Source organism: Arachis ipaensis, chromosome B8 (genome assembly GCF_059453495.1).
Source record: "Arachis ipaensis isolate K30076 ecotype BB chromosome B8, ASM5945349v1, whole genome shotgun sequence".
Classification (NCBI taxonomy): Eukaryota; Viridiplantae; Streptophyta; class Magnoliopsida; order Fabales; family Fabaceae; genus Arachis; species Arachis ipaensis.
In genome coordinates this window covers 138,440,029-138,466,075 of record NC_142443.1, presented here as the reverse complement: position 1 = coordinate 138,466,075, position 26,047 = coordinate 138,440,029, and the positions used below count along the sequence as shown (strand labels likewise).

The window sequence follows — 26,047 nt, the reverse complement described above, 5'->3', positions numbered from 1 at the left end:
GCTAAGCTTTTGAGGAGGAAAGAACTTGGCTAAGAAAGCCGTGATCAGCTTATCCCAAGAGTTCAGGCTATCCTTAGGTTGAGAGTCCAACCATATTCTAGCTCTGTCTCTTACAGCAAACAGGAAAAGAATGAGCCTGTAGACCTCGGGATCAACCCCATTGGTCTTAACAGTATCACAGATCTGCAAGAATTCAGTTAAGAACTAAAAAGGATCTTCTGATGGAAGTCCATGGAACTTGCAGTTCTGTTGCATCAGAGAAACTAATTGAGGCTTTAGCTCAAAATTGTTTGCTCCAATGGCAGGGATTGAGATGCTTCTTCCATGTAAGTTGGAATTTGGTGCAGTAAAGTCACCAAGCATCTTCCTTGCATTGTTATTATTTTCGGCCATGTCTCCTTCTTTTTCGAAAATTTCTGTCAGATTTTCTTCAGAGAGTTGTGCTTTAGCTTCCCTTAGCTTCCTCTTCAGAGTCCTTTCAGGTTCAGGATCAGCTTCGACAAGAATGTTCTTATCCTTGTTCCTGCTCATATGAAAAAGAAGAGAACAGAAAATAATAGGGATCCTCTTTGCCACAGTAGAGAGATTCCTTTATGTGAGTAGAAGAGAAGGAGAATAAAAGAAGGGGAAGAGAAAAACTCGAACACAGAGAGGAAGATGGGGTTCGAATTTTGGGTGGAAGAGAAGGGTTAGTAGATGAATAAATAAATAGAAGGAGATGAGAAAGAGAAGAATTCGAAAATTAAATAAAATTAAATTAAAATTTAAAGTTAAAATTTGAAAATTAAAATTAAAATTAAATTAAATTAAATTTAAAACAATTAGTTAATTAAAAAGGAATTTTGAAAAAGAGGTTAGTGATTTTCGAAAATTAGAGAGAGAAAATTAGTTAGGTAGTTTTGAAAAAGATAAGAATCAAACAAAAAGATAAAGTTAATTGAAAAAGATTTGAAAATCAATTTTGAAACGATAAGAAGTTAGAAAAGATTTTGAAATTGATTTTGAAAAATATGTGATTGAAATTTATTTTGAAAAAGATTTGAAAAAGGAAATTAAAAAGATTTGATTTTTGAAATTAAAGTTGATTACTTGACTAACAAGAAACTAAAAAGATGTGATTCTAGAGTTTAAAGATTGAACCTTTCTTACTAGGCAAGTAACAAGCTTAAAATTTTTTTGAATCAATCACATTAATTGTTAGCATTAATTTCGAAAATATGAAATAGAAATAAGAAAAAGATTTTAAAAGTAAATTTTGAAATTTTCGAAATTATGATTGGAAAAATGAAAAAGATTTGATTTTTTTGAAAAAGAATTGAAAAAGATAGAATTTTTAAATTGAAAATTTGATTTGACTCATAAGAAACAACTAGATTTTAAAAAATTTTGAAAAAGTCAACTCAAATTTTCAAAAATTTATGAGATAAAAAGGGAAAGATATTTTTTTATTTTTGAATTTTTAATGATGAAAGAGAAAAATAATGTAAAGACTCAAAACACAAAAATTTTGGATTAAAACAAAAAATGCATGCAAGAACACTATGAATGTCAAGATGAACACCAAGAACACTTTGAAGATCATGATGAACATCAAGAACTTATTTTTGAAAATTTTTAAGAAAAGAAAAACATGCAAGACACCAAACTTAGAAATTTTCAATGTTTAGACACTAAGAAATTGAAAATGCATATGAAAAACAAGAAAAGACACAAAACATGAAAATGCAAAGATCAAACAAGAGAAATCATCAAGAACAACTTGAACATCATGAAGAACATATGATGAATTTTTGAAAATTAAAGAAAATTATAAAAGCATGCAATTGACACCAAACTTAACAATTGACACTAGACTCAAACAAGAAACATCAAATTTTTGGTTTTTATGATTTTATTAAATTTTTTGGTAATTTTCGAAAATTAATTGGAAAAAGAGAAAATAAGGATTTCAAAATTTTTAATGAGAATTCCAGGGATCTTGCAATGTTAGTCTAAAGCTCCGGTCCAGGACACTAGACATGGCCTATGGCCAGCCAAGCTTGAAGATACAAATTAGACATACAACAGCTGATACTTCATTCAACTTGCTTCTGTGCTGATGAGTGGAAGCCTCGGTCCAAAAGAATTAGACATGGCTTTACAGCCAGCCAGGCTTCAACATACTCATGAAACTCTAGAATTCATTCTTAAAAATTCTGAAGAACATAGAATAATTTATTTTTTTGAAAATTTTTTTCGAAAATAAATAAATAAAAATAAAAAATAAAAAGCTTAAAATTAAAATAAAATTACCTAATCTGAGCAACAAGATGAACCGTCAGTTGTCCAAACTCGAACAATCCCCGGCAACGGCGCCAAAAACTTGGTGCACGAAATCGTGATCGTTCATTCCTTGGTAACGGCGCCAAAAACTTTATACGCACGTTCATAATCTTAGTTCTTTGTCACAACTTCGCACAACTAACTAGCATGTGCACTGGGTCAAGCAAGTAATACCTTACGTGAGTAAGGGTAAATCCCACAGAGATTGTTGGTATGAAGCAAGCTATGGTCATCTTGTAAATCTCAGTCAGGCGGATTCAAATGGTTATAATGGTTTTCGAATATAAAAATAAATAAAGCATAAAATAGAGATAGAGATACTTATGTAATTCAGTGGTAGGAATTTCAGATAAGCGCATGGAGATGCTGCTCCTTCTGAATCTCTGCTTTCCCACTGCTTTCATCCAATCATTCTTACTCCTTTCTATGGCAAGCTGTATGTTGGGTTTCACCGTTGTCAATGGCTACCTCCCATCCTCTCAGTGAAAATGGTCTAAATGCTCTGTCACAGCATGGCTAATCATCTGTCGGTTCTCGATCATGTTGGAATAGAATCCAGTGATTCTTTTGCGTCTGTCACTACACCCAACACTCGCGAGTTTGAAGCTTGTCACAGTCATTCAATCCCTAAATCCTACTCGGAATACCACAAACAAGGTTTAGACTTTCCGGATTCTCAAGAATGCTGCCAATGGATTCTAGCTTATACCACGAAGATTCTAGTTTAGGAATCCAAGAGATACACACTCGGTCTAAGGTAGAACGGAAGTGGTTGTTAGTCACGCGCTCATAGATGAGAATGATGATGAGTGTCACGGATCATCACATTCATCATGTTGAAGTGCAGCGAATATCTTAGAACAAGAATAAGCTGAATTGAATAGAAAATAGTAGTTGTTGCATTAATACTCGAGGTACAACAGAGCTCCACACCTTAATCTATGGTGTGTAGAAACTCTACCGTTGAAAATACATAAGAACAAGGTCTAGGCATGGCCGAATGGCCAGCCTCCCCAAAGAGGGTTCAATCATCAAAACATGATTAAAAGATGATCCAAAGATCTAAAGTGATCAAAAGATGGTCCAAAAGACCTAAATACAATAGTAAAAAGTTCTATTTATACTAAACTAGTTACTAGGGTTTACAGAAATAAGTTTAAGTGCAGAAATCCACTTTCGGGGCCCACTTTGGTGTGTGCTTAGGCTGAGCTTGAGCTTTACACGTGCAGAGGCTTCTCTTGTGGTTAAACGCCAAGTTGTAACGTGTTTTTGGCGTTTAACTCTGGTTTGTGACGTGTTTCTGGCGTTTTACTCTAGAATGCAGCATGGAACTAGCGTTGAACACCAGTTTGTGTCGTCTAAGCTCAAATAAAGTATAGACTATTATATGTTGCTGGAAAGCTTGGATGTCTACTTTTCAACACAATTAAGAGCGTTCCATTTGGAGTTATGTAGCTCCAGAAAATCCATTTCGAGTGCAGGGAGGTCAGAATCCAACAGCATCTGCAGTCCTTCTTCAGCCTCTGAATCAGATTTTTGCTCAGGTCCCTCAATTTCAGCCAGAAATTACCTGAAATCATAGAAAAATACACAAACTCATAGTAAAGTCCAGAAATATGATTTTTAATTAAAAACTAATAAAAATTTAATAAAAACTAGCTAAATCATACCAAAAAACATACTAAAAATAATGCCAAAAAACGTATAAATTATCCGCTCATCAAAGGCCAAAATCCCAAAAGACTTCAAACCCCCTGACATGACTCTGTACGATGGCACATCAGATCCCAGCCATCATCTCAGTAATTTCAGAAGTAGAATGTATCTCACCAACACCTCAGATGCAGTCCGCTGCAAAGCCTTTCCGACTACCTTGACAAAGATAGCAATTAAATGGTTCGATAATCTGCCCCCCAGGTCCATCTCAAGCTTTGACGACTTAGCCAAAAAGTTTCTAGTCAGATTCTCTATCCAGAAGGAGGAAACTAAACATGTCCCAAGTCTACTAGGGATCAAGCAAGGAGATCGGGAAAGTCTTCGTAGCTACATGGAAAGATTCAACAAGGCATGTTTGGACATACAAAGTTTACCAACAGAAGCAGCCATTATGGGTCTCATCAATGGCTTACGAGAGGGACCTTTTAGTCACTCCATATCGAAAAAACACCCCACATCTCTAAATGAAGTACCAGAACGATCAGAGAAATACATCAACATAGAGGAAAACTCTCGACTAGGAGAGGCCTCAAAATCTGGATTCTCCTACTCCTCCCGAGATAAGGATAAAGAATCCAAGAAAAAAGAAGACCAGCATGGAGAAAAGATCAAGAAATACCACAATTACACCCCTCTCCGGGTGTCTCTTGTAGACGTCTATCAAGAAGTATGCCATACTGAAAAAATACCTCCATCTCGACCACTCAAAAGCAAGAAAGGAGGAGGAAATCGGACAGAATACTGTGAATACCATCAAATCTATGGACATCCCACCAACGAGTGCTTTGATTTGAAGAATGTCATAGAAAAATTGGTAAGAGAGGGGAGACTAGATCGGTACTTAGCCAACAAATTTGATGAGCCAAGAAAAAGAAGAAGAGACGAGGAAGTCGGACGACCTGAATGACCACCTCGTACCCCGGAGAGATATGTCCACATGATACAAGGAGGATTTGCGGGAGGAGGAATCTCCAGAACATCTCGCAAACGACATCTAAAGGAAATATATCATGTTGAGGGAGGAGAAGAAGCACCCGACATCGCCACTATCACTTTTATTAAAGAGGACGCAGCTGGCATCATCTCGAGACATGACGATCCCATGGTCATCACTATCATATTGGCCAATGCTAATCTCCATCGCACACTGGTAGATCAGGGAAGCTCGGCCGACATCTTATTCAAAATCGCCTTTGACAAACTCGGCCTGGAAGAAAAAGAACTCAGAGCATATCCGAACAGCCTATTCGGGCTGGGAGACACTCCAATCTAGCCACTTGGATACATCTCACTACACACAACCTTTGGAAAAGAAAACCGCTCAAGGACACTCAACATACATTACATCGTAGTCAACGTGAGTTCAACCTACAATGCCCTAATAGGTTGAAAAACATTAAATCAGCTCGGCACAGTAGTCTCGACTCCACATCTATGCATGAAGTTCCCAACCGCAGAAGGAATAGCTACGATAAAAGCATACCAGAAGACGGTGCACCGCTGTTACAACGAAAGTCTAAACCTTAGAGGCAGAGGAGAAGAATTCCACTCCATCGAACTCGGGGGAATTCGAGGGCGGGAAGAACTTCGTCCACAACCCGAAGGCGAAATAGAAAAAGTCCAGATCGGAGATGTCCCATACAAAACAACCAATATCGGCACAATCCTAAAGGAGACGTAAAGGAGTCACTCATACAGTTCTTAAGAAATAATATCGACCACTTTGCATGGAAGGCCGCAGACATGCCGGGCATAGACCCTAAGTTAATGTGCCACAAGTTGGCAGTTTACCCAGGATCTCGGCCAGTACAGCAGAGACGTAGAAAGCTCGGACCAGAACGATCCCAAGCTGTAGAAGAGCTGGTACAAGCTCTACTGAACGCAGGATTCATAAGAGAAGTCAAGTACTGATGAGCGGATAATTTATACGCTTTTTGGCATTGTTTTTAGTGTGTTTTTAGTAGGATTTAGTCACTTCTAGGGATGTTTTCATTAGTTTTTATGTTAAATTCACATTTCTGGACTTTACTATGAGTTTGTGTGTTTTTCTGTGATTTCAGGTATTTTCTGGCTGAAATTGAGGGAATTGAGCAGAAATCAGATTCAGAGGATGAAGATGGACTGCTGATGCTGTTGGATTCTGACCTTCCTGCACTCAAAGTGAATTTTCTGGAGCTACAGAACTCAAAACGGCGCGCTTTCAATTGCGTTGGAAAGTAGACATCCAGGGCTTTCCAGCAATATATAATAGTTCATACTTTGCTCGCGAATAGACGATGTAAACTGGCGTTCAACACCAGCCCTCTGCCCAAATCTGGCGTCCAGCGCCAGGAATGGATCAAAAACCAGAGTTGAACGCTAGAAATGGCATAAAAACTGGTGTTCAACTCCACAAATGGCCTCTGTACGTGAAAAGCTAAAGCTCAGCCCAAGCACACACCAAGTGGGCCCCGGAAGTGGATTTATGCATCAATTACTTACTCATGTAAACCCTAGTAGCTAGTTTATTATAAATAGGACATTTTACTATTGTATTAGACATCTGGGAATTAGTCTTTTGACCCATCTTTTGACGCATTGTTCTTAGATCAGGAGGGCTGGCCATCTCGGCCATGCCTGAACCTTTCACTTATGTATTTTCAACGGTAGAGTTTCTACACTCCATAGATTAAGGTGTGGAGCTCTGCTGTCCCTCAAAGATTAATGCAAAGTACTACTGTTTTCTATTCAATTCAACTTATTCTGCTTCTAAGATATCCATTCGTACCCAAGAACATGAGGAAGGTGATGATTATGTGACGCTCATCATCATTCTCCCTTATGAACGCGTGCCTGACAAACACTTCCGTTCTACATGCAACAAGCTAGAATGAATATCTCTTAGATCTCCTAATCAGAATCTTCGTGGTGCAAGCTAGAATGATGGCGGCATTCATGAGGGTTCGGAAAGTCTAAACCTTGTCTGTGGTATTCCGAGTAGGATCCGATGATCGAATGACTGTGACGAGCTTCAAACTCGCGAGTGCTGGGCGTTAGTGACAGACGCAAAAGAATCAAGGGATTCTATTCCAGTAGGAGCGGGAACCAACCAGTGATTAGCCGTGCTGTGACAGAGCACGTATGCATAGTTTTCACTGCGAGGACATGATGCAACCATTGACAAAGGTGATGCCTCCAGACGATTAGCCATGCCGTGACAGGGTACTGGATCATTTTCCCGAGAGATGACCGAAAGTAGCCATTGACAGTGGTGATGCATTACACACAGCCAGCCATGGAAAGGAGTAAGACTGATTGGATGAAGGCAGCAGGAAAGCAGAGGTTCAGAGAAACGAAAGCATCTCTATACGCTTATCTAAAATTCTCACCAATGAATTACATAAGTATCTCTATCCTTATTTTATCATTAATATTCGAAAACTCCATTATCAATTTATATCCGCCTGACTGAGATTTACAAGGTGACCATAGCTTGCTTCATACCGACAATCTCCGTGGGATTCGACCCTTACTCACGTAAGGTATTACTTGGACGACCCAGTGCACTTGCTGGTTAGTTGTATCGAAGTTGTAAACCATGGTATTGGCACCATGTTCTTGGCGCCATTGCCAGGGAAAGAAAGAGCCATGGATTTTACATAATCAAAGTGTAATCACGATTACGCGTACCAAGTTACTGCTCACGTTACCAGGGATTGTTCGAGCCTGGACATCACAATTTCGTGCACCAACTTTATGGCGCCATTGGCGGGGATTGTTTGAGTTTGGACAAATGACGGCTCATCTTGTTGCTCAGATCGGGTAACTTTCTTTTCGTTTTCTTTTCAAAAATTTTTCAAAAATATTTTCAAAAATTTCTCATCTGTTTTCGAAAAAATAAAAATGTTTTCAAAAATTTATTCAAAATTTTTAAGAATGAATTCTAGTGTTTCATGAAGCATGTGAAGCCTGGCTGGCTGTAAAGCCATGTCTAAATTCATTTGGACTGAGGCTTGCAATGTGCTATCAAGAGCAAGCTAGTTGTTGCTCATCCACCTGCTGCTGATCCAGAATCACCTGCTGAAGCTTGGCTGGCCATTGGCCATGTCTAGTGTTTTGGACCAGAGCTTTCATTAAAAGCTTGGCTGGCTAGTGAGCCATGTCTAATTCCTGGACTGAAGCTTTAGACTAAGAATGCAAGATTCCTGGAATTCATATTAAAAATTTTGGAATCCTTGTTTTCCTTTTTACATATTAATTTTCGAAAAAAATCCAAAAAAATTAGAAAATCATAAAAATAAAAAATATTTTTGTGTTTCTTGTTTGAGTCTTGAGTCACATCATAAGTTTGGTGTCAATTGCATATGCATCTTGCATTTTTCGAAAATTTCATGCATTCATAGTGTTCTTCATGATCTTCAAGTTGTTCTTGGTAAGTCTTCTTGTTTGATCTTGATGATTTTTTGTTTTGTGTTGTATGGTGTTTTTCATATGCATTCTTGAATTCTTAGTGCCTAAGCATTAAAGATTTCTAAGTTTGGTGTCTTGCATATTTTCTTTGCATTAAAAATTTTTCAAAAATGTGTTCTTGATGTTCATCATGATCTTCATAGTGTTCTTGGTGTTCATCTTGACATTCATAGCATTCTTGCATGCATTCATTGTTTTGATATAAAAATTTCATGCATTGCATCATTTTCATGTTTTTCATAAAAATTCAAAAATAAAAAAAATATCTTTCCCTTTTCTCTCATCAAATTCGAAAATTTGAGTTGACTTTTTCAAAAATTTTTAAAATTTAGTTGTTTCTTATGAGTCAAATCAAATTTTCAATTTGAGAATCTTATCTTTTTCAAAATCTTTTTCAAAAATCAAATCTTTTTCAAATTTCTTAGTTATTTTCGAAAATTCTAAAAATATTTTTCAAAAATATTTTTCTTATCTTTATCACATAATTTTCGAAAATAACATCACCAATTAATGTTTTGATTCAAAAATTTGAAGTTTGTTACTTGCTTGTTAAGAAAGATTCAAACTTTAAGTTCTAGAATCATATTTTATGATTTCTTGTGAATCAAGTCATTAATTGTGATTTTAAAAATCAATTCTTTTTCAAAATTAATTTCAATCATATCTTTTCAAAAATATCTTTTCATCTTATCTTTTTCAAAAATTTGATTTCAAAAATATCTTTTCTAACTTCTTATCTTCTTATCTTTTCAAAGTTGATTTTCAAAATTTGTTTCAACTAACTAACTAACTTTTTGTTTGTTTCTTATCTTTTTCAAAACTACCTAACTAACTCTCTCTCTCTCTAATTTTTGAAAATATCTCCCTCTTTTTCAAAAATTTCTTTTTAATTAATTAATTATTTTAATTTTTAATTTTTAATTTTCGAAAATTACTAACCTTTTTCAAAAACTGTTTTCGAAAATCACTAACTCTTTTTCAAAAATTGTTTTCGAAAATTCTCTCTCTCTCTCATCTCCTTCTATTTATTTATTCATCTACTAACATCTCTCCCTCACCCACCAAAAATCCGTACCCTCTCTCTCTCTTTCTGAGTTCAGATTTTTTCTCTTCTTCTTTTCTTCTACTAACAATAAGGAACCTCTTTACTGTGACATAGAGGATTCCTCTTCTTTTCTTGTTTTCTTCTCTTTCTTATGAGCAGAAACAAGGAAAAAGGCATTCTTGTTAAAGCTGATCCAGAACCTGAAAGGACTCTGAAGAAGAAACTAAGAGAAGCTAAATTACAACAATCCAGAGACAACTTGATTGATAATTTCGAACAAGTAAAGGAGATGGCAGCCGAAAATAATGATAATGCAAGGAGAATGCTTGGTGACTTTACTGCACCAAATTCCAATTTACATGGAAGAAGCATCTCCATCCCTACCATTGGAGCAAACAATTTTGAGCTGAAACCTCAGCTAGTTTCTCTGATGCAACAAAACTGCAAGTTTCATGGACTTCCATCTGAAGATCCTTTTCAGTTCTTAACTAAATTCTTGCAGATATGTGATACTGTAAAGACTAATGGAGTAGATCCTGAAGTCTACAGGCTCATGCTTTTCCCTTTTGCTGTAAGAGACAGAGCTAGACTATGGTTGGACTCTCAACCTAAGGATAGCCTAAACTCATGGGATAAGCTGGTCAAGGCTTTCTTAGCCAAGTTCTTTCCTCCTCAAAAGCTGAGTAAGATTAGAGTGGATGTTCAGACTTTCAGACAGAAAGAAGGTGAATCCCTCTATGAAGCTTGGGAGAGATACAAAGGACTGACCAAAAAGTGTCCTACTGACATGCTTTCAGAATGGACTATCCTGGATATCTTCTATGATGGTCTGTCTGACTTGGCTAAAATGTCATTGGATACTTCTGCAGGTGGATCCATACACCTAAAGAAAACGCCTGCAGAAGCTCAAGAACTCATTGACATGGTTGCTAATAACCAGTTCATGTACACTTCTGAGAGGAATCCTGTGAATAATGGGACGCCTCAAAGGAAGGGAGTTCTTGAGATTGATACTCTGAATGCCATATTGGCTCAGAACAAATTATTGACACAACAGGTCAATATGATTTCCCAGAGTCTGAATGGATTGCAAGCTACATCCAACAGTACTCAAGAGGCGCCTTCTGAAGAAGAGGCCTATGGTCCTGAGAACCCTGCAATAGCAGAGGTAAATTATTTAGGTGAACCTTATGGAAACACCTATAACTCATCATGGAGAAATCATCCAAATTTCTCATGGAAGGATCAACAAAAGCCTCAACAAGGCTTTAATAATGGTGGAAGAAACATGTTTAATAATAATAAACCTTTTCCATCATCCACTCAGCAACAGACAGAGAACTCTGAACAAAATACTTCTAATTTATCAAATTTAGTCTCTGATCTATCTAAGGCCACTCTGAGTTTCATGAATGAAACAAGGTCTTCCATTCGAAATTTGGAAGCACAAGTGGGCCAGCTGAGTAAAAGGATCACAGAAATCCCTCCTAGTACTCTCCCAAGCAATACAGAAGAAAATCCAAAAGGAGAATGCAAGGCCATTGACATAGTCAACACGGCCGAACCTGGAGAGGAAGGAGAGGACGTGAATCCCAAGGAGGAAGACCTCCTGGGACGTCCAGTGATCAATAAAGAGTTTCCCTATGAGGAACCAAAGGACTCTAAGGCTCATCTAGAGACCATAGAGATTCCTTTGAATCTCCTTACACCCTTCATGAGCTCTGATGAGTATTTCTCCTCTGAAGAGAATGAGGATGTCACTGAAGAGCAAGTTGCCAAGTTCCTTGGTGCAATCATGAAGCTGAATACCAACTTATTTGGTAAAATGACTTGGGGAGATGAACCTCCCCTGTTCACTAATGAACTAAATGCATTGGAATTACTGAGGTTACCTCAGAAGGAAGAGGATCCAGGAAAGTTCCTCATACCTTGTACCATAGGCACCATGACCTTTGAGAAGGCTCTATGTGACCTTGGGTCAGGGATAAACCTCATGCCACTCTCTGTAATGGAGAAACTTGGAATATTTGAGGTACAAGCTGCTAGAATCTCATTAGAGATGGCAGACAACTCACGAAAACAGGCTTATGGACAAGTAGAGGACATGTTAATAAAGGTTGAAGGCCTTTACATCCCTGCTGATTTCATAATCCTAGATACTGGGAAGTATGAGGATGAATCCATCATCCTTGGAAGACCATTCCTAGCCACAGCAAGAGCTGTGATTGATGTGGACAGAGGAGAATTAGTCCTTCAACTGAATGAGGACAACCTTGTGTTTAAAACTCAAGGATCTCTCTCTGCACCCATGGAGAGGAAGCATGAAAAGCTTCTCTCTAAACAGAGTCAAATAGAGCCCCCACAGTCAAACTCTAAGTTTGGTGTTGGGAGGCCACAACCAAACTCTAAGTTTGGTGTTGAACTCCCATATCCAAACTCTAAGTTTGGTGTTGGGGAGTCTCAACAAAGCTCTGAACATCTGTGAGGCTCCATGAGAGCCCACTGTCAAGCTATTGACATTAAAGAAGTGCTTGTTGGGAGGCAACCCAATGTTTATCTAATTATATTTTTATTGGTTATATGTCTTTATAGGTTCATGATCATGTGGAGTCACAAAATAAACAAAAAAAATTCAAAAACGGAATAAAAAACAGCAGAAGAAAAATCACACCCTGGAGGAGCATCTGTCTGGCGTTCAGCGCCAGAACAGAGCATGGTTCTGGCGCTGAACGCTCAAAATGGGCAGCTTTTGGGCGCTGAACGCCCGAAATGGGCAGCTTCTGGGCGCTGAACGCCCAAAATGGGCACCAATCTGGCGCTGGACGCCAGAACTGCACCCTGGAGGAAAACTGGCGCTGAACGCCCAGAACATGCATGGTTCTGGCGTTCAACGCCAGAAATGGCTAGCAAATGGGCGCTGAACGCCTAAAATGGGCACCAACCTGGCGCTGAACGCCCAGAGTTGTCTGCTAAGGCATTTTACATGCCTAATTTGGTGCAAGGTTGTAAATCCTTGAACACCTAAGGATCTGTGGACCCCACAGGATCATCTCAGGATCTGTGGACCCCACAGGATATCCACCTACCTCCACTCACTTCTTCTCACCCCTCTTTCACACAACCCCATAAACACTCTTCCCCAAAAACCCTTCACCTATCACCTCCATCACTCTTCCCTATTAACCCTCACCACTCACATCCACCCACTCTTCCCTATAAACCTACATCATAAGCTCCACCCACCTTCAAAATTCAAAACCAATTTCCCACCCAAACCCACCCATATGGCCGAACCTTAACCCCCCTCCCTTCCCTATATAAAGCCCTCCATTCTTCACCAGATTCACACACCACAACCCTCTCTTCTCTTTTTGACCGAAACTAATCTCCCTCTACCTCTCCATATTTCTTCTTCTTCTTCATCTTTTCTTTCTTTTATTGCTCGAGGGTGAGCAATATTCTAAGTTTGGTGTGGTAAAAGCATAAGCTTTTTGTTTTTTCATTACCATTAATGGCACCTAAGACCGGAGAATCCTCTAGAAGAGGGAAAGGGAAGACAAAAGCTTCCACATCCGAGTCATGGGAGATAGAAAGGTTCATCTCTAAAGCCCATCAAGACCACTTCTATGATGTTGTGTCCAAGAAGAAGGTGATCCCCGAGGTCCCTTTCTAACTCAAAAGAAATGAGTATCCGGAGATCCGACATGAGATTCAAAGAAGAGGTTGGGAAGTTCTAACAAAACCCATCCAACAAGTCGGTATCTTAATGGTTCAAGAGTTCTATGCCAATGCATGGATCACTAAGAACCATGATCAAAGTAAGAACCCGGATCCAAAGAACTATGTTACAATGGTTCGGGGGAATTACTTAGATTTTAGTCCGGAAAATGTGAGGTTGGCGTTCAACTTGCCAAATATAGAGGACAACGCACGCCCCTACACAAGAAGGGTCAACTTTGATCAAAGGTTGGACCAAGTCCTTATGGACATATGTGTGGAAGGAGCTCAATGGAAGATTGACTCCAAAGGCAAGCCAGTTCAACTAAGAAGACTGGATCTCAAGCCTGTAGCTAGAGGATGGTTGGAATTCATCCAATGCTCCATCATCCCCACTAGCAACCGATCCGAAGTTACTGTGGATCGGGCTATCATGATTCATAGCATCATGAGTGGAGAGAAAGTAGAAGTTCATGAAGTCATCTCCAATGAACTCTACAAAATAGCCAACAAGCCCTCTCTTGGGTCAAGGCTAGCTTTTCCTCATCTAATTTGCCATCTATGTTACACAGCTGGAGCTTTCATAGAAGGTGACACTTCCATTGAGGAAGGAAATCCCATCACTAAGAATCGGATGGAGCAAGCAAGAGAGCTCATTCATGGAGCTCAAGAGGCGTATGGAGCTCATCACCATGAGATCCCGGAGATGCCTCAAATGCACTTTCCTCCACAGAACTTTTGGGAGAACATCAACACCTCCCTAGAAGAGTTAAGTTCCAATATGGGATAACTAAGGGTGGAACATCAACAACACTCCATATTCCTTCATGAAATAAGAGAAGATCAAAAAGCAATGAGAGAGGAGCAACAAAGACAAGGAAGAGACATAGAAGATCTCAAGGATATCATTGGATCCTCAAGAAGGAAACGCCACCATCACTAAGGTGGATTCATTCCTTGTTCATATTTCTTCTGTTTTTTTTTTATATGTTGTGTGCCTATCTATGTTTGTGTCTTTATTACATGATCATTAGTAGTTAGTAACTATGTCTTAAAGTTATAAATGTCCTATGAATCCATCACCTCTCTTAAATGAAAAATGTTTTAATTCAAAAGAACAAGAAGTACATGAGTTTCGAATTTATCCTTGAACTTAGCTTAATTATATTGATGTGGTGACAATGCTTTTTGTTTTCTGAATGTATGCTTGAACAGTGCATATGTCTTTTGAAGTTGTTGTTTATGAATGTTAAATATGTTGACTCTTGAAAGAATGATGACAAGGAGACATGTTATTTGATAATCTGAAAAATCATAAAAATGATTCTTGAAGCAAGAAAAAGCAGCAAAGAATAAAGCTTGCAGAAAAAAAAAATAGCGAAAAAAAAATAGAAAGAAAAAAAAAGCAAGCAGAAAAAGCCAAAGCTCTTAAAACCAAGAGGCAAGAGCAAAAAGCCAATAACCCTTAAAACCAAAAGGCAAGGGCAATAAAAAGGATCCCAAGGCTTTGAGCATCAGTGGATAGGAGGGCCAAAAAGGAATAAAATCCTGGTCTAAGCGGCTAAACCAAGCTGTCCCTAACCATGTGCTTGTGGCGTGTAGGTGTCAAGTGAAAACTTGAGACTGAGCGGTTAAAGTCAAGGTCCAAAGCAAAAAAAGAGTGTGCTTAAGAACCCTGGACACCTCTAATTGGGGACTTTAGCAAAGCTGAGTCACAATCTGAAAAGGTTCACCCAGTTATGTGTCTGTGGCATTTATGTATCCGGTGGTAATACTGGAAAACAAAGTGCTTAGGGCCACGGCCAAGACTCATAAAAAGCTGTGTTCAAGAATCATCATACTGAACTAGGAGAATCAATAACACTATCTGAACTCTGAGTTCCTATAGAAGTCAATCATTCTGAACTTCAATGGATAGAGTGAGATGCCAAAACTATTCAAGAGGCAAAAAGCTATAAGTCCCGCTCATATAATTTTAGCTATGTTTCATTGATAGTTTGGAATTTATAGTATATTCTCTTCTTTTTATCCTAATTGATTTTTAGTTGCTTGGGGACAAGCAACAATTTAAGTTTGGTGTTGTGATGAGCGGATAATTTATACGCTTTTTGGCATTGTTTTTAGTGTGTTTTTAGTAGGATTTAGTCACTTCTAGGGATGTTTTCATTAGTTTTTATGTTAAATTCACATTTCTGGACTTTACTATGAGTTTGTGTGTTTTTCTGTGATTTCAGGTATTTTCTGGCTGAAATTGAGGGAATTGAGCAGAAATCAGATTCAGAGGATGAAGATGGACTGTTGATGCTGTTGGATTCTGACCTCCCTGCACTCAAAGTGAATTTTCTGGAGTTAAAGAACTCAAAACGGCACGCTTCCAATTGCGTTGGAAAGTAGACATCCAGGGCTTTCCAGCAATATATAATAGTCCATACTTTGCTCGCGGATAGACGATGTAAACTGGCGTTCAACGCCAGCCCTCTGCCCAAATCTGGCGTCCAGCGCCAGGAATGGATCAAAAACCAGAGTTGAACGCCAGAAATGGCATAAAAACTGGCGTTCAACTCCACAAATGGCCTCTGCACGTGGAAAGCTAAAGCTCAGCCCAAGCACACACCAAGTGGGCCCCGGAAGTGGATTTATGTATTAATTACTTACTCATGTAAACCCTAGTAGCTAGTTTACTATAAATAGGACATTTTACTATTGTATTAGACATCTGGGAATTAGTCTTTTGACCCATCTTTTGACGCATTGTTCTTAGATCAGGAGGGCTGGCCATCTCGGCCATGCCTGAACCTTTCACTTATGTATTTTCAACGGTAGAGTTTCTACACTCCATAGATTAAGGTGTGGAGCTCTGCTGTCCCTCAAAGATTAATGCAAAGTACTACTGTTTTCTATTCAATTCAACTTATTCTGCTTCTAAGATATCCATTCGTACCCAAGAACATGAGAAAGGTGATGATTATGTGACGCTCATCATCATTCTCCCTTATGAACGCGTGCCTGACAAACACTTCCGTTCTACATGCAACAAGCTAGAATGAATATCTCTTAGATCTCCTAATCAGAATCTTCGTGGTGCAAGCTATAATGATGGCGGCATTCCTGAGGGTCCAGAAAGTCTAAACCTTGTCTGTGGTATTCCGAGTAGGATCCGATGATCGAATGACTGTGACGAGCTTCAAACTCGCGAGTGCTGAGCGTTAGTGACAGACGCAAAAGAATCAAGGGATTCTATTCCAGTAGGAGCGGGAACTAACCAGTGATTAGCCGTGCTGTGACAGAGCACGTATGCATAGTTTTCACTGCGAGGACATGATGCAACCATTGACAAAGGTGATGCCTCCAGACGATTAGCCGTGCCGTGACAGGGTACTGGATCATTTTCCCGAGAGATGACCGAAAGTAGCCATTGACAGTGGTGATGCATTACACATAGCCAGCCATGGAAAGGAGTAAGACTGATTGGATGAAGGCATCAGGAAAGCAGAGGTTCAGAGAAACGAAAGCATCTCTATACGCTTACCTGAAATTCTCACCAATGAATTACATAAGTATCTCTATCCTTATTTTATCATTAATATTCGAAAACTCCATTATCAATTTATATCCGCCTGACTGAGATTTACAAGGTGACAATAGCTTGCTTCATACCGACAATCTCCGTGGGATTCGACCCTTACTCACGTAAGGTATTACTTGGACGACCCAGTGCACTTGCTGGTTAGTTGTATCGAAGTTGTGAACCATGGTATTGGCACCATGTTCTTGGCGCCATTGCCAGGGAAAGAAAGAGCCATGGATTTTACATAATCAAAGTGTAATCACGATTACGCGTACCAAGTTACTGCTCACGTTACCAGGGATTGTTCGAGCCTGGACATCACAATTTCGTGCACCAAGTACCCACTATGGCTAGCTAACGTCGTCTTGGTGAAAAAATAAAACGGAAAGTGGCAGATGTGCACCGACTACACTGATCTCAACAAAGCCTGCCCAAAAGATCCTTATCCATTCCCAAGTATCGACGCTCTGGTGGATGCCTCCTCCGAATACAAATACCTCTCGTTTATGGACGCATATTCAGGATACAATCAAATCCCGATGTACCCACCTGATCAAGAAAAAACCTCATTTTTAACCCCGAAAGCAAACTACTGCTACATCGTCATGCCGTTTGGACTCAAAAACGCAGGAGCTACTTGTCAAAGATTAATGAATAAGGTCTTCGCAGACCACATCGGGAAAGTCATGGAAGTTTATGTGGACGACATGTTAATAAAGACACAAAGTGAAGAGTCGTTACTGTCCGACCTCACCCAAGTATTCAACACTATAAGAAAGCATGGCATGCGACTTAACCCTGCAAAATGCACCTTCACAGTAGAAGCCGGCAAATTCTTGGGTTTTATGCTCACACAAAGAGGAATTGAAGAAAATCTGGATAAATGCCAGGCTATACTCGACATGAAGAGTCCGACCAGCGTTAAAGAGGTACAACAACTCAATGGAAGATTGGCAGCCTTGTCCAGATTTCTAGCTGGATCGGCAATAAGATTTCTCCCCTTCTACGCCACTCTAAGGAAGGGAAAGAGGTTTGAATAGACAACAGAGTGCGAGCAGGCCTTCCAGGATTTCAAAAGGTTCCTGGGACGACCACCTATTCTAACTCGGCCTCGGGAAGGAGAACCACTTGTATTGTACCTCGCAATGGGAAATCGGGCAATAGCCTCAGCACTGGTTCGAGAAGACGACAGTGGACAACAACCTATATACTTCATTAGCAAAGTATTACAAGGGTCTGAACTGAACTATCAAAAGATAGGAAAATTCGCTTATGCTCTCATACTAACATCTCGACGACTTCGCCCATATTTCCAAGCCCACGTCATCAGGGTTCGGACCAACCAGCCCATAAAAGGCATTTTACAGAAAACAGATTTAGCAGAAAGAATCTTTCAATGGGTAGTCGAGTTGTCCGAATTTGACCTTCAATATGATGCTCGGATAGCCATCAAGTCACAGTATTTGGCCGACTTCCTTGCAGAATTTACGGACACCCCGAAAATCCCTACAGAGTGGAATCTCTACGTAGACGGTTCCTCAAACAAAACTGGAAGTGGCACAGGCATGATAATAGAAAGCGACCAGGGAACCCAAATCGAACTTTCCCTCAAATTTGGGTTCTCTGCCTCAAACAACCAAGCCGAGTATGAGGCACTACTAGCTGGTTTGAAGTTGGCTAAGGAGGTTGGAGCTCAAAAGCTTATCATCTTCAGTGACTCACAAGTAGCCACCTCACAAATAGTAGGGAGTTACCAAGCCAAGGATCCCACCATGAAAAAGTACTTGGACAAAACCAGGGAACAACTCGGACAACTCGGGAAATATGAGGTCCGCCACATACTCGGGAACAGAATGCTCGAGCTGATGCACTCTCAAAACTAGCCAGCACCAAACCAGGGGGCAACAATAGAAGCCTCATCCAAGAGATGCTGCAGAACCCATCAATCTCGGAAGAAGAAAAGGTCCTAGCCATAACAGGTCTGGATCAAGGATGGATGACTTCCATAATTAATTACCTCAAAACAGAAACACTCCCTACAGATAAGAAGGAGGCAAAGAGGTTAAAACGGGAAGCACAATACTACACCATCATAAACAATACTCTATACAAGAGAGGGATTTCAACACCACTGTTAAAATGTGTGCCGACTTCCAACACAAAGGAAGTTTTAGAAGAAGTACCCAGTGCAACTCTCATTCTAGGAAGACCCTTCCTAGCAACTGGACAAACTCTCATTGATGTCCAAAAAGGGGAAATGACCCTGAGAGTTAATGAGGATGAGTTCAAGTTAAATGCTGTCAAAGCTATGCAGCATCCAGACACATCAAATGGAATCCATTCCCGTGATTCACAATGGTCATGGTTTGAGAAAGAACTAAAGGGTCCTCCAACAGCCGTTACCATCATTGAATCTTCTGTTCAGGTACAATATTTAGCTATCAGTCTTTGTGATCTCTGACATTCATCATTATGTGAATTTAGTTTGTGAGCAAAAAGAAAAAGAAAAAAAAGCAGAAAAATCCATTACCGCCCAAAAATGCAGGAAAAGGAGGGCAGAGTGAAAATTCCAGTAACCCTTTAAACCAAAAGACAAGGATAAAAGGACCCAAGGCTTTGAGCATCAGTGGTTAGGAGGGCTCAAAGGAATAAAATCCTGGCCTAAGCGGCTCAAACAAAGCTGTCCCTAACTATGTGCTTATGGCGTGAAGGTGTCAAATGAAAAGCTTGAGACTGAGCGGTTAAAGTCGTGGTCCAAAGCAAAAAGAGTGTGATTAAGAACTCTGGACACCTCTATCTGGGGACTCTAGCAAAGCTGAGTCACAATCTAAAAACGTTCACCTATTTAAAGTGTCTGTGGCATGTATATATCCGGTAATAATACTGGAAAATAGAGTGCTTAGGGTCACGGCCAAGACTCTAAAAAGCTGTGTTTGATAAACCCGATTTTTAGGGTTTATCTTGTGCTAAATTTAGAGGATTTTATCACCTTTTACCCACATTTATTCAATGAAATGGCATGGTTTCATGATTGTCTCCTAATTTGTACTTAAGTGTGAAAACATGCTTTTTGGGCCTTAATTAGCTAAATTTACTTCATCTTTGATTCCACTAGATGCCTTAATATGTGTGTTAGTGAATTCAGATTGGAAAGGCTGAGAATGGATCAAAGGGATGAAGAGGAAAAGCATGCAAGTGGAGAACTCATGGAAAATCAAGGATTTGGGATGCTGAAATTGACGTGCACGCGCAGCAGACGCGCACGCATGGAATGTGAGGTTGCATGGCGACGCGTACGCGTGACTGACGCATACGCGTCGGTGCGCACACGTGACCCACTTAAAATGAATCTGCTAGGGGCAATTTCTGGGCTTCCCAGGCCCAAATCCAACTCACTTCTGATGCTATTTATCCCAGTGATTGAAGGGGGATCAACACAATTAGACACCTTTAGTCATAATCTAGTTATTTCTAGTTTAGATTAGGCTTTAGTTAGTTTCTAGAGAGAGAAGCTCTCTCTTCTCTCTAGAATTAGGGTTCTTAGTTTAGATCTAGATCTACTTCTTCTCTTGCTTAATTTTCCTTTTGCATCTCTAATTATTCTCTTGTAGTTGTAGCATTCTACTTTTCTTGTAGTTCCTTTGTATTATTGGTGTAGTTTATGAATTCTTTTGTAGATCCCCTTTTTCTTTCAATGCAATTCATGATTTCTTTGTTGTTTCATAATTGCTTTGGTTTTCTATTGTTGATCTCTTGCCTTTGTAGTTAGATCTCTCTTTCATTCTTGCAATTCATGTTGTTTACCTTTATTGCCTTTTATGTGTTTGATGAAATGCTTCTTTTATTTATGGGTTAGATCTTTCTTCTCTTGGCTTTAGTTTAGTAATTGGTGACTCTGAGTTATCAAAATCATTTGTTGATTGATAATTAGAAGTTGCTAATTGACTTGAATGCCACTAAAGCTAGTCTTTCATTATGATTTGGCTAGGACTTGTGGAATCAAGTTAATTCATCCACTTGTCTTTCGTTCATTGTTAGAGGTTAACTAAGTGGGAGCAATGGACAATTCTCATCACAATTGATGGTGATAATAAGGATATGACTTCTAGTTCTCATACCTTACCAAGAGTTTTCTTAGTTGTTAGTCTATTTCCTTTGCCATTTACATTTCTTGTTTCCTATCTCAAAAACCCCCAAAACATACTTCATAACCAATAACAAGAACACTTCATTGCAATTCCTAGGGAGAACGACCCGAGGTTTGAATACTTCGGTTATTTTTATTGGGGTTTGTTACTTGTGACAACCAAATGTTTGATTGAAGGAATTGTTTGTTGGTTTAGAACTATACTTTCAACGAGATTTCATTAGTGAAATTCTTTACCACGATAATTTTCCGTTCATCAAAATGGCACCGTTGTTGGGGAATTGCAGTTGTGTGCCTTGTTATTGGTTATTGTATATTTGTGAATATTGTGAATATGTTTGCATCTTGCTTCTTTGTTAGTTTTTGGTAGTTGTAGGAGTTTGTTCTCTTTATTTGTTATTAGTTTTTTTTTTGTTTTCGCTTGCTACTATGAATTCTCACTTTGGCTATGAGTGTGGCTACAACTATGTTATAGGAAATGGGAGCTACAATGAAGATATGCATCAAAGATGGGACAACCAAAGGTGGTAGGAGCCATGTGCATGTGATCAATCCTCTTGGCAACAACCTTCACCAATGCACTATGAACAAGAGCCATTCTATGATGCATACCAATCAAATGGCTATGGTGAACCTCCTTGTGACTATCAAGGACCGCCACCATATGCCTATGAGCCATATCCTCAACATAGCCCCCAACCATACTCACAAGCCCCTTTTTACCAAGCACCTCCATATGACCCTAATCCATATCCATCATACCAACCACCTTTTGAGCCATATATACAGAACCACCACAATATCAATACTCCCAAGAACCACCTCAATATACACCACCTCCATACCCTTACCAAGAAGAACCACCTTCCTATTATGAACCCTTTCTCCAAATTAATGAACCCTCCTATCCACCCCAAGCACCAATGGATGATTCTCTCACTTTTCTACTTCAAGGGCAAAGAGAAATACAAAGGGAGACACTAGAATTTGTGGCTACCTTGACCAAGGTAGTAAGCCGATTAGCCTCCCGATGCTTGAGTACTCAAGGAACCCCCATAGCTACATATGGAGAATCAATTGAAGAGCATAGCATGAAGGAGAGATTGGAAACTCTGGTAGAGAATGAGGAATGCCACTTTGTGTTAGAACAATTGGAGGAACCTACGATTATTAAAGAAAAGGAAGAAGTGGTTGAAGACTTAGGAGATACGAAACCGCCATTGGAACCTAGAGTTGAAGAGAGCCCCTCCTAGAAGATTGAATTTGATGTTAAGGAGGAATGTGCACAACCTCCAAGACAAGTTTTGAATGAAGACTTGGAGGGAATGAAGCAAGAATTGAGTTCCCTTGGTGATGAAGATCATGCCTCAAACCTTCTTGGTGGTAAATCCTTTGAACTTGAAGAACCTTCTCCCGATGAGATAGAAAGCAATGTGGAGGTAGATTTCTCTCATCCTCCCATTTATGATTTGAGTGATGGAGAAAAGTTAGATGAAATTGGTGAACAAAGGATTGAAATTGAAGAAGTTTGTGAAGAGGTGGAAGTTTTCAAGGAAGAAAACAAGGGGATAGAGCTTGCAAGGACATTGGAAACACCTTCCCCCAAGCCACCACCATCCACTCATTCAATCAAGTGTGTAAACCCCTTACTCTTAAGCTTTAGTATTCCCCTTGAATATGGTTTGCTTGAGATAGATGGTCAACTTAGGAATATTTATGGCCATAAGAGCAAAAGGGAGATGTGTAGTGGTTGGAAAAATAATGTTAGGCTCATCATGGTTGGACCATCAAGGTTGAATTGTAAAGGTTGGAGTCACGCTACATTGAATGGCTCTAGGATGATGTTTGGCCGTTTGATTGAGAATTCTTCTTGCTTGCCACCCGGATGGATTAATGATGATCAACTTGAAGACGGGTGTGAAAACAAAGTATAGGATTCCGAATTACAAGATGTGGATCAACTTTGGGAGCTCATGGTTTGTGAAGAACTCCATCAAAGCTTGGAGGTATTGATTTTGAAAAATGAAGCTTATTGGAAGTCCAAGCATTGTTGGATGTTCAAGGATAGATTCAAGCACAAGCCACCTTGATGAGAGCTCCCCATAAGTCCAACTTAAGGACAATAAACAAAAGTGCTAGGTGGGAGACACCCCACCATGGTAAAATCTTTTCATTTTTTCCTTTTGTACATATTGGTAGAAATTAGTTTGATTTCATGTTTTGTTTAGTTTGTTGAGTTGAATTAGTAGTATGGTATGTTGAATAAGGTCTTATGGTGTTTTGGTAGCTGTTTGGAGGTTTAGAATACTTGGTTTAGTGCAAAAATTTAGAAAAATTTTGAAAAATAGAGCACCATCCACACGTACGCGTAATTTTGAAAAACAGAGCACCATCCACATGTACGCGTTACCTACGCGTATGCGTGCTTCAAGCATTTTCGATCATCCACGCGTACGCATGACCCACGCGTACGCGTGGATACCAAATTTCACACTCCATAAATTTTCCTGAGAGTTGTGCGCATTTTGAGCTAGCATTGTGCGTTTTGCACAAGCCTACCCACGCGTACGCGTAACTCACGCATACGCGTCGCCTCTCTAAATAACCCACCACACGTACACGTGACCTGCGTCAATTCCATTTCACCTATCCACGCTTACGCGTGCCTGAACACGTGCGCGTGGATTGCCTTATTCTATACACCTTCTTTTCTTATCCTCTTTCTATTTTTTTCCTTCTTCTCTCCTCTCTTCTCTTCTTTCCACCTCTCAATCATCATTCAACACTACCAAACACCACCTATAACCATTTTTTTATCTAGTTAGATAGTTAGTTAGTTGTTTATTTAGTTTCATTTTTGTTTTTCATTGTAAGTGTTGGATTATTAATCTTAGTTACTGTGTATTGCTGCTGAGTACTAAACAGGATGTTATCTTAACATCATTGTGTTTATACTCATTGTTGGATTTCGTTATTGGGGTTATATATTACTACTTGGTTTTGAGTTTCTTTGTTGTACATTTGCGGATACCAAGTGAATAAGACTTGCCTTCAAGCACTCTAAATCTCTTTGAATTGCATGATTTGGCTAGTATGTGATTTGAATTCTTTTCTTTGATTAGGAAATTTCTTGATGGATGTTGTGCATTGACCTTAATGCATTATGCCTCTTGATCCTATGCATCTATATGTTACTTTTGGCTTGAATGCTTTCATGTTTCTTTATCGCTTGTTTGGTTGTCTTGACCTACAAGTTTAAAGTATCTCAAGCACACTAGAATGAATGAGGTGCATTCTTCTTTTATATAAATTGTGACAAAGTTTTTATGCTAGTGTGCGTGTGTTCTAAACCGCGCACAATTTAGGACCCACACACCCAATTTTCGTTAATGTCACACTAATTCACTCACTCCATTCTAGTGATTTACCTCATTCCAACAATTTAGGCTTCCTTGCATTTGTATCTACTTGTCTCATTATCCTATTTTCTATTTTCAGGATGTTCTGTTGTAAGCAAAAAATGAAAGTGGAAGAAATAACACGCAGCACCCGGTTGACCTACGAGCTGAAGGTAACAACTCGGAGAGTCGCCGTACCCCCTTACTCATCTTTGAGTACACCGAGGACGGTGCAAACTTTTAAGTGTGGGGAGGTTGTCCGACCGTTCGGCATTTTTGGGTGACAAGTTTCTAATCCCAACACTTTTGCATTTCATTTTTAGGTCTTTTAGGATTTTTAGTTGCATATACATATGTAATAAGCTTAGTCAAAATAATGAAATTCTCCAAGGAAAACATTCTTAATAGGGCATTGACATCCCAATTGATTTGAGTGAAAACTTTTCATTAAACTTGCTTGAATTATATATATATTGTGGATCATGTTTTGAGCTAAGAACACAAGCTTGTGAGATTTGAGCCTAATTGCGTGGTTACATCTTATAACCACTTATTTTCCTTCTTGTGTGCATTGTTCTCTTCTTATGATTGCAATCTTTGATTTGTTTGATTCTTTATGTCCATTATTTTGTGTATTCATGTATTTATATGATTGAGGCCATCAATTAACTAGCTCACTTACCCAAATAGCCTTACCTTTTATCAACCTTCGTTAGCCAACTTTGAGCCTACGATTAACCCACTTTGTTCTTAATTTAGCACATTACAAGCCTTAAAGCGAAAAACAATAAATGTCCTTAATTTGGATCTTTGATTAGCTTAGGCTAGTGAGTGTGTATATCATTCAAGTGTGGGGACAATGGGAACATTGGTTGAGGTAAAAGGGTGTTTTTGTATTTTGTTGAAAATATTGGGAATTGGGTACATACTCATGTGTTAATTAAATGTAAAACCATATGTATTGATGCTCTTATATATTTTAGTTTGAAAAGAAAAAAAAATGATGATGATAAAGAAAAAGAAAAAGAAATATATGAATGAATAACAAAAAGAAAAAAAATAGAAAGAAAAGAAAAAGAAAAAAAGAAAGAATAAAAGGGGACAAAATGCCCCAAAGTGAAGTTCAATAAAAATCAATGCATATGGGTTGTGATAAAAAAGAGAATGCATGAGTATGTGAAAAAGTGAAGAATGGGTAGTTAGGATAGCACTAAATTGTATAGGTTGTCATAGGTTAGGTGGGAAGCTTAGGTTAATCAAAGATTCAAACTTCAAGCTCACTTGACCATATGCACCCTACTTTGACCCTAGCCCCATTACAACCTTATGGAAAGACTTCATGATACTTGTATGCATGCATTGAATAATTGTTGATTGTTAGATGAAAAACAAATCTTAGAAAGCATGATTAGGGAAGAATTGAGTGAATCAACCCTAAACACTTGAGCGACTAGAGCGGATACACATCTGGTGAGGGTTCGACTGCTCAATTACATGTTTCCACCTAGAATCATCACTTTTCTTGCAAGTTTGTAAAAATCTTTAATAACTCAATTTAATTGTGGATTTGATTTGATTGCTATTACTAATAGCCCTTGTGCTTATATATGTTCTCTTGAAAATTGATTTATTTTGACCAAGTAGTTACATTAATCTGGATAGTTGCATGTAGATAGGTTGCATCT

At 39.0% G+C, this 26,047-nt stretch overlaps 1 protein-coding gene and 1 non-coding gene across 2 annotated transcripts; one reads left to right on the top strand and one right to left on the bottom strand.

Moving 5' to 3' along the window:
• The first annotated feature begins 9,683 nt into the window (after nucleotides 1-9,683).
• LOC148550032 (uncharacterized) lies at nucleotides 9,684-12,017 on the top strand. The gene has a single exon (XM_088496202.1). It carries the CDS (start codon nucleotides 9,684-9,686, stop codon nucleotides 12,015-12,017), a length of 2,334 nt encoding a protein of 777 aa, XP_088352328.1.
• On the bottom strand, nucleotides 10,218-10,324 carry LOC148550033 (small nucleolar RNA R71). Its single transcript, XR_015898982.1, has one exon. It is a non-coding gene; the product is annotated as a small nucleolar RNA R71 (small nucleolar RNA).
• Nucleotides 12,018-26,047: the final 14,030 nt, after the last annotated feature.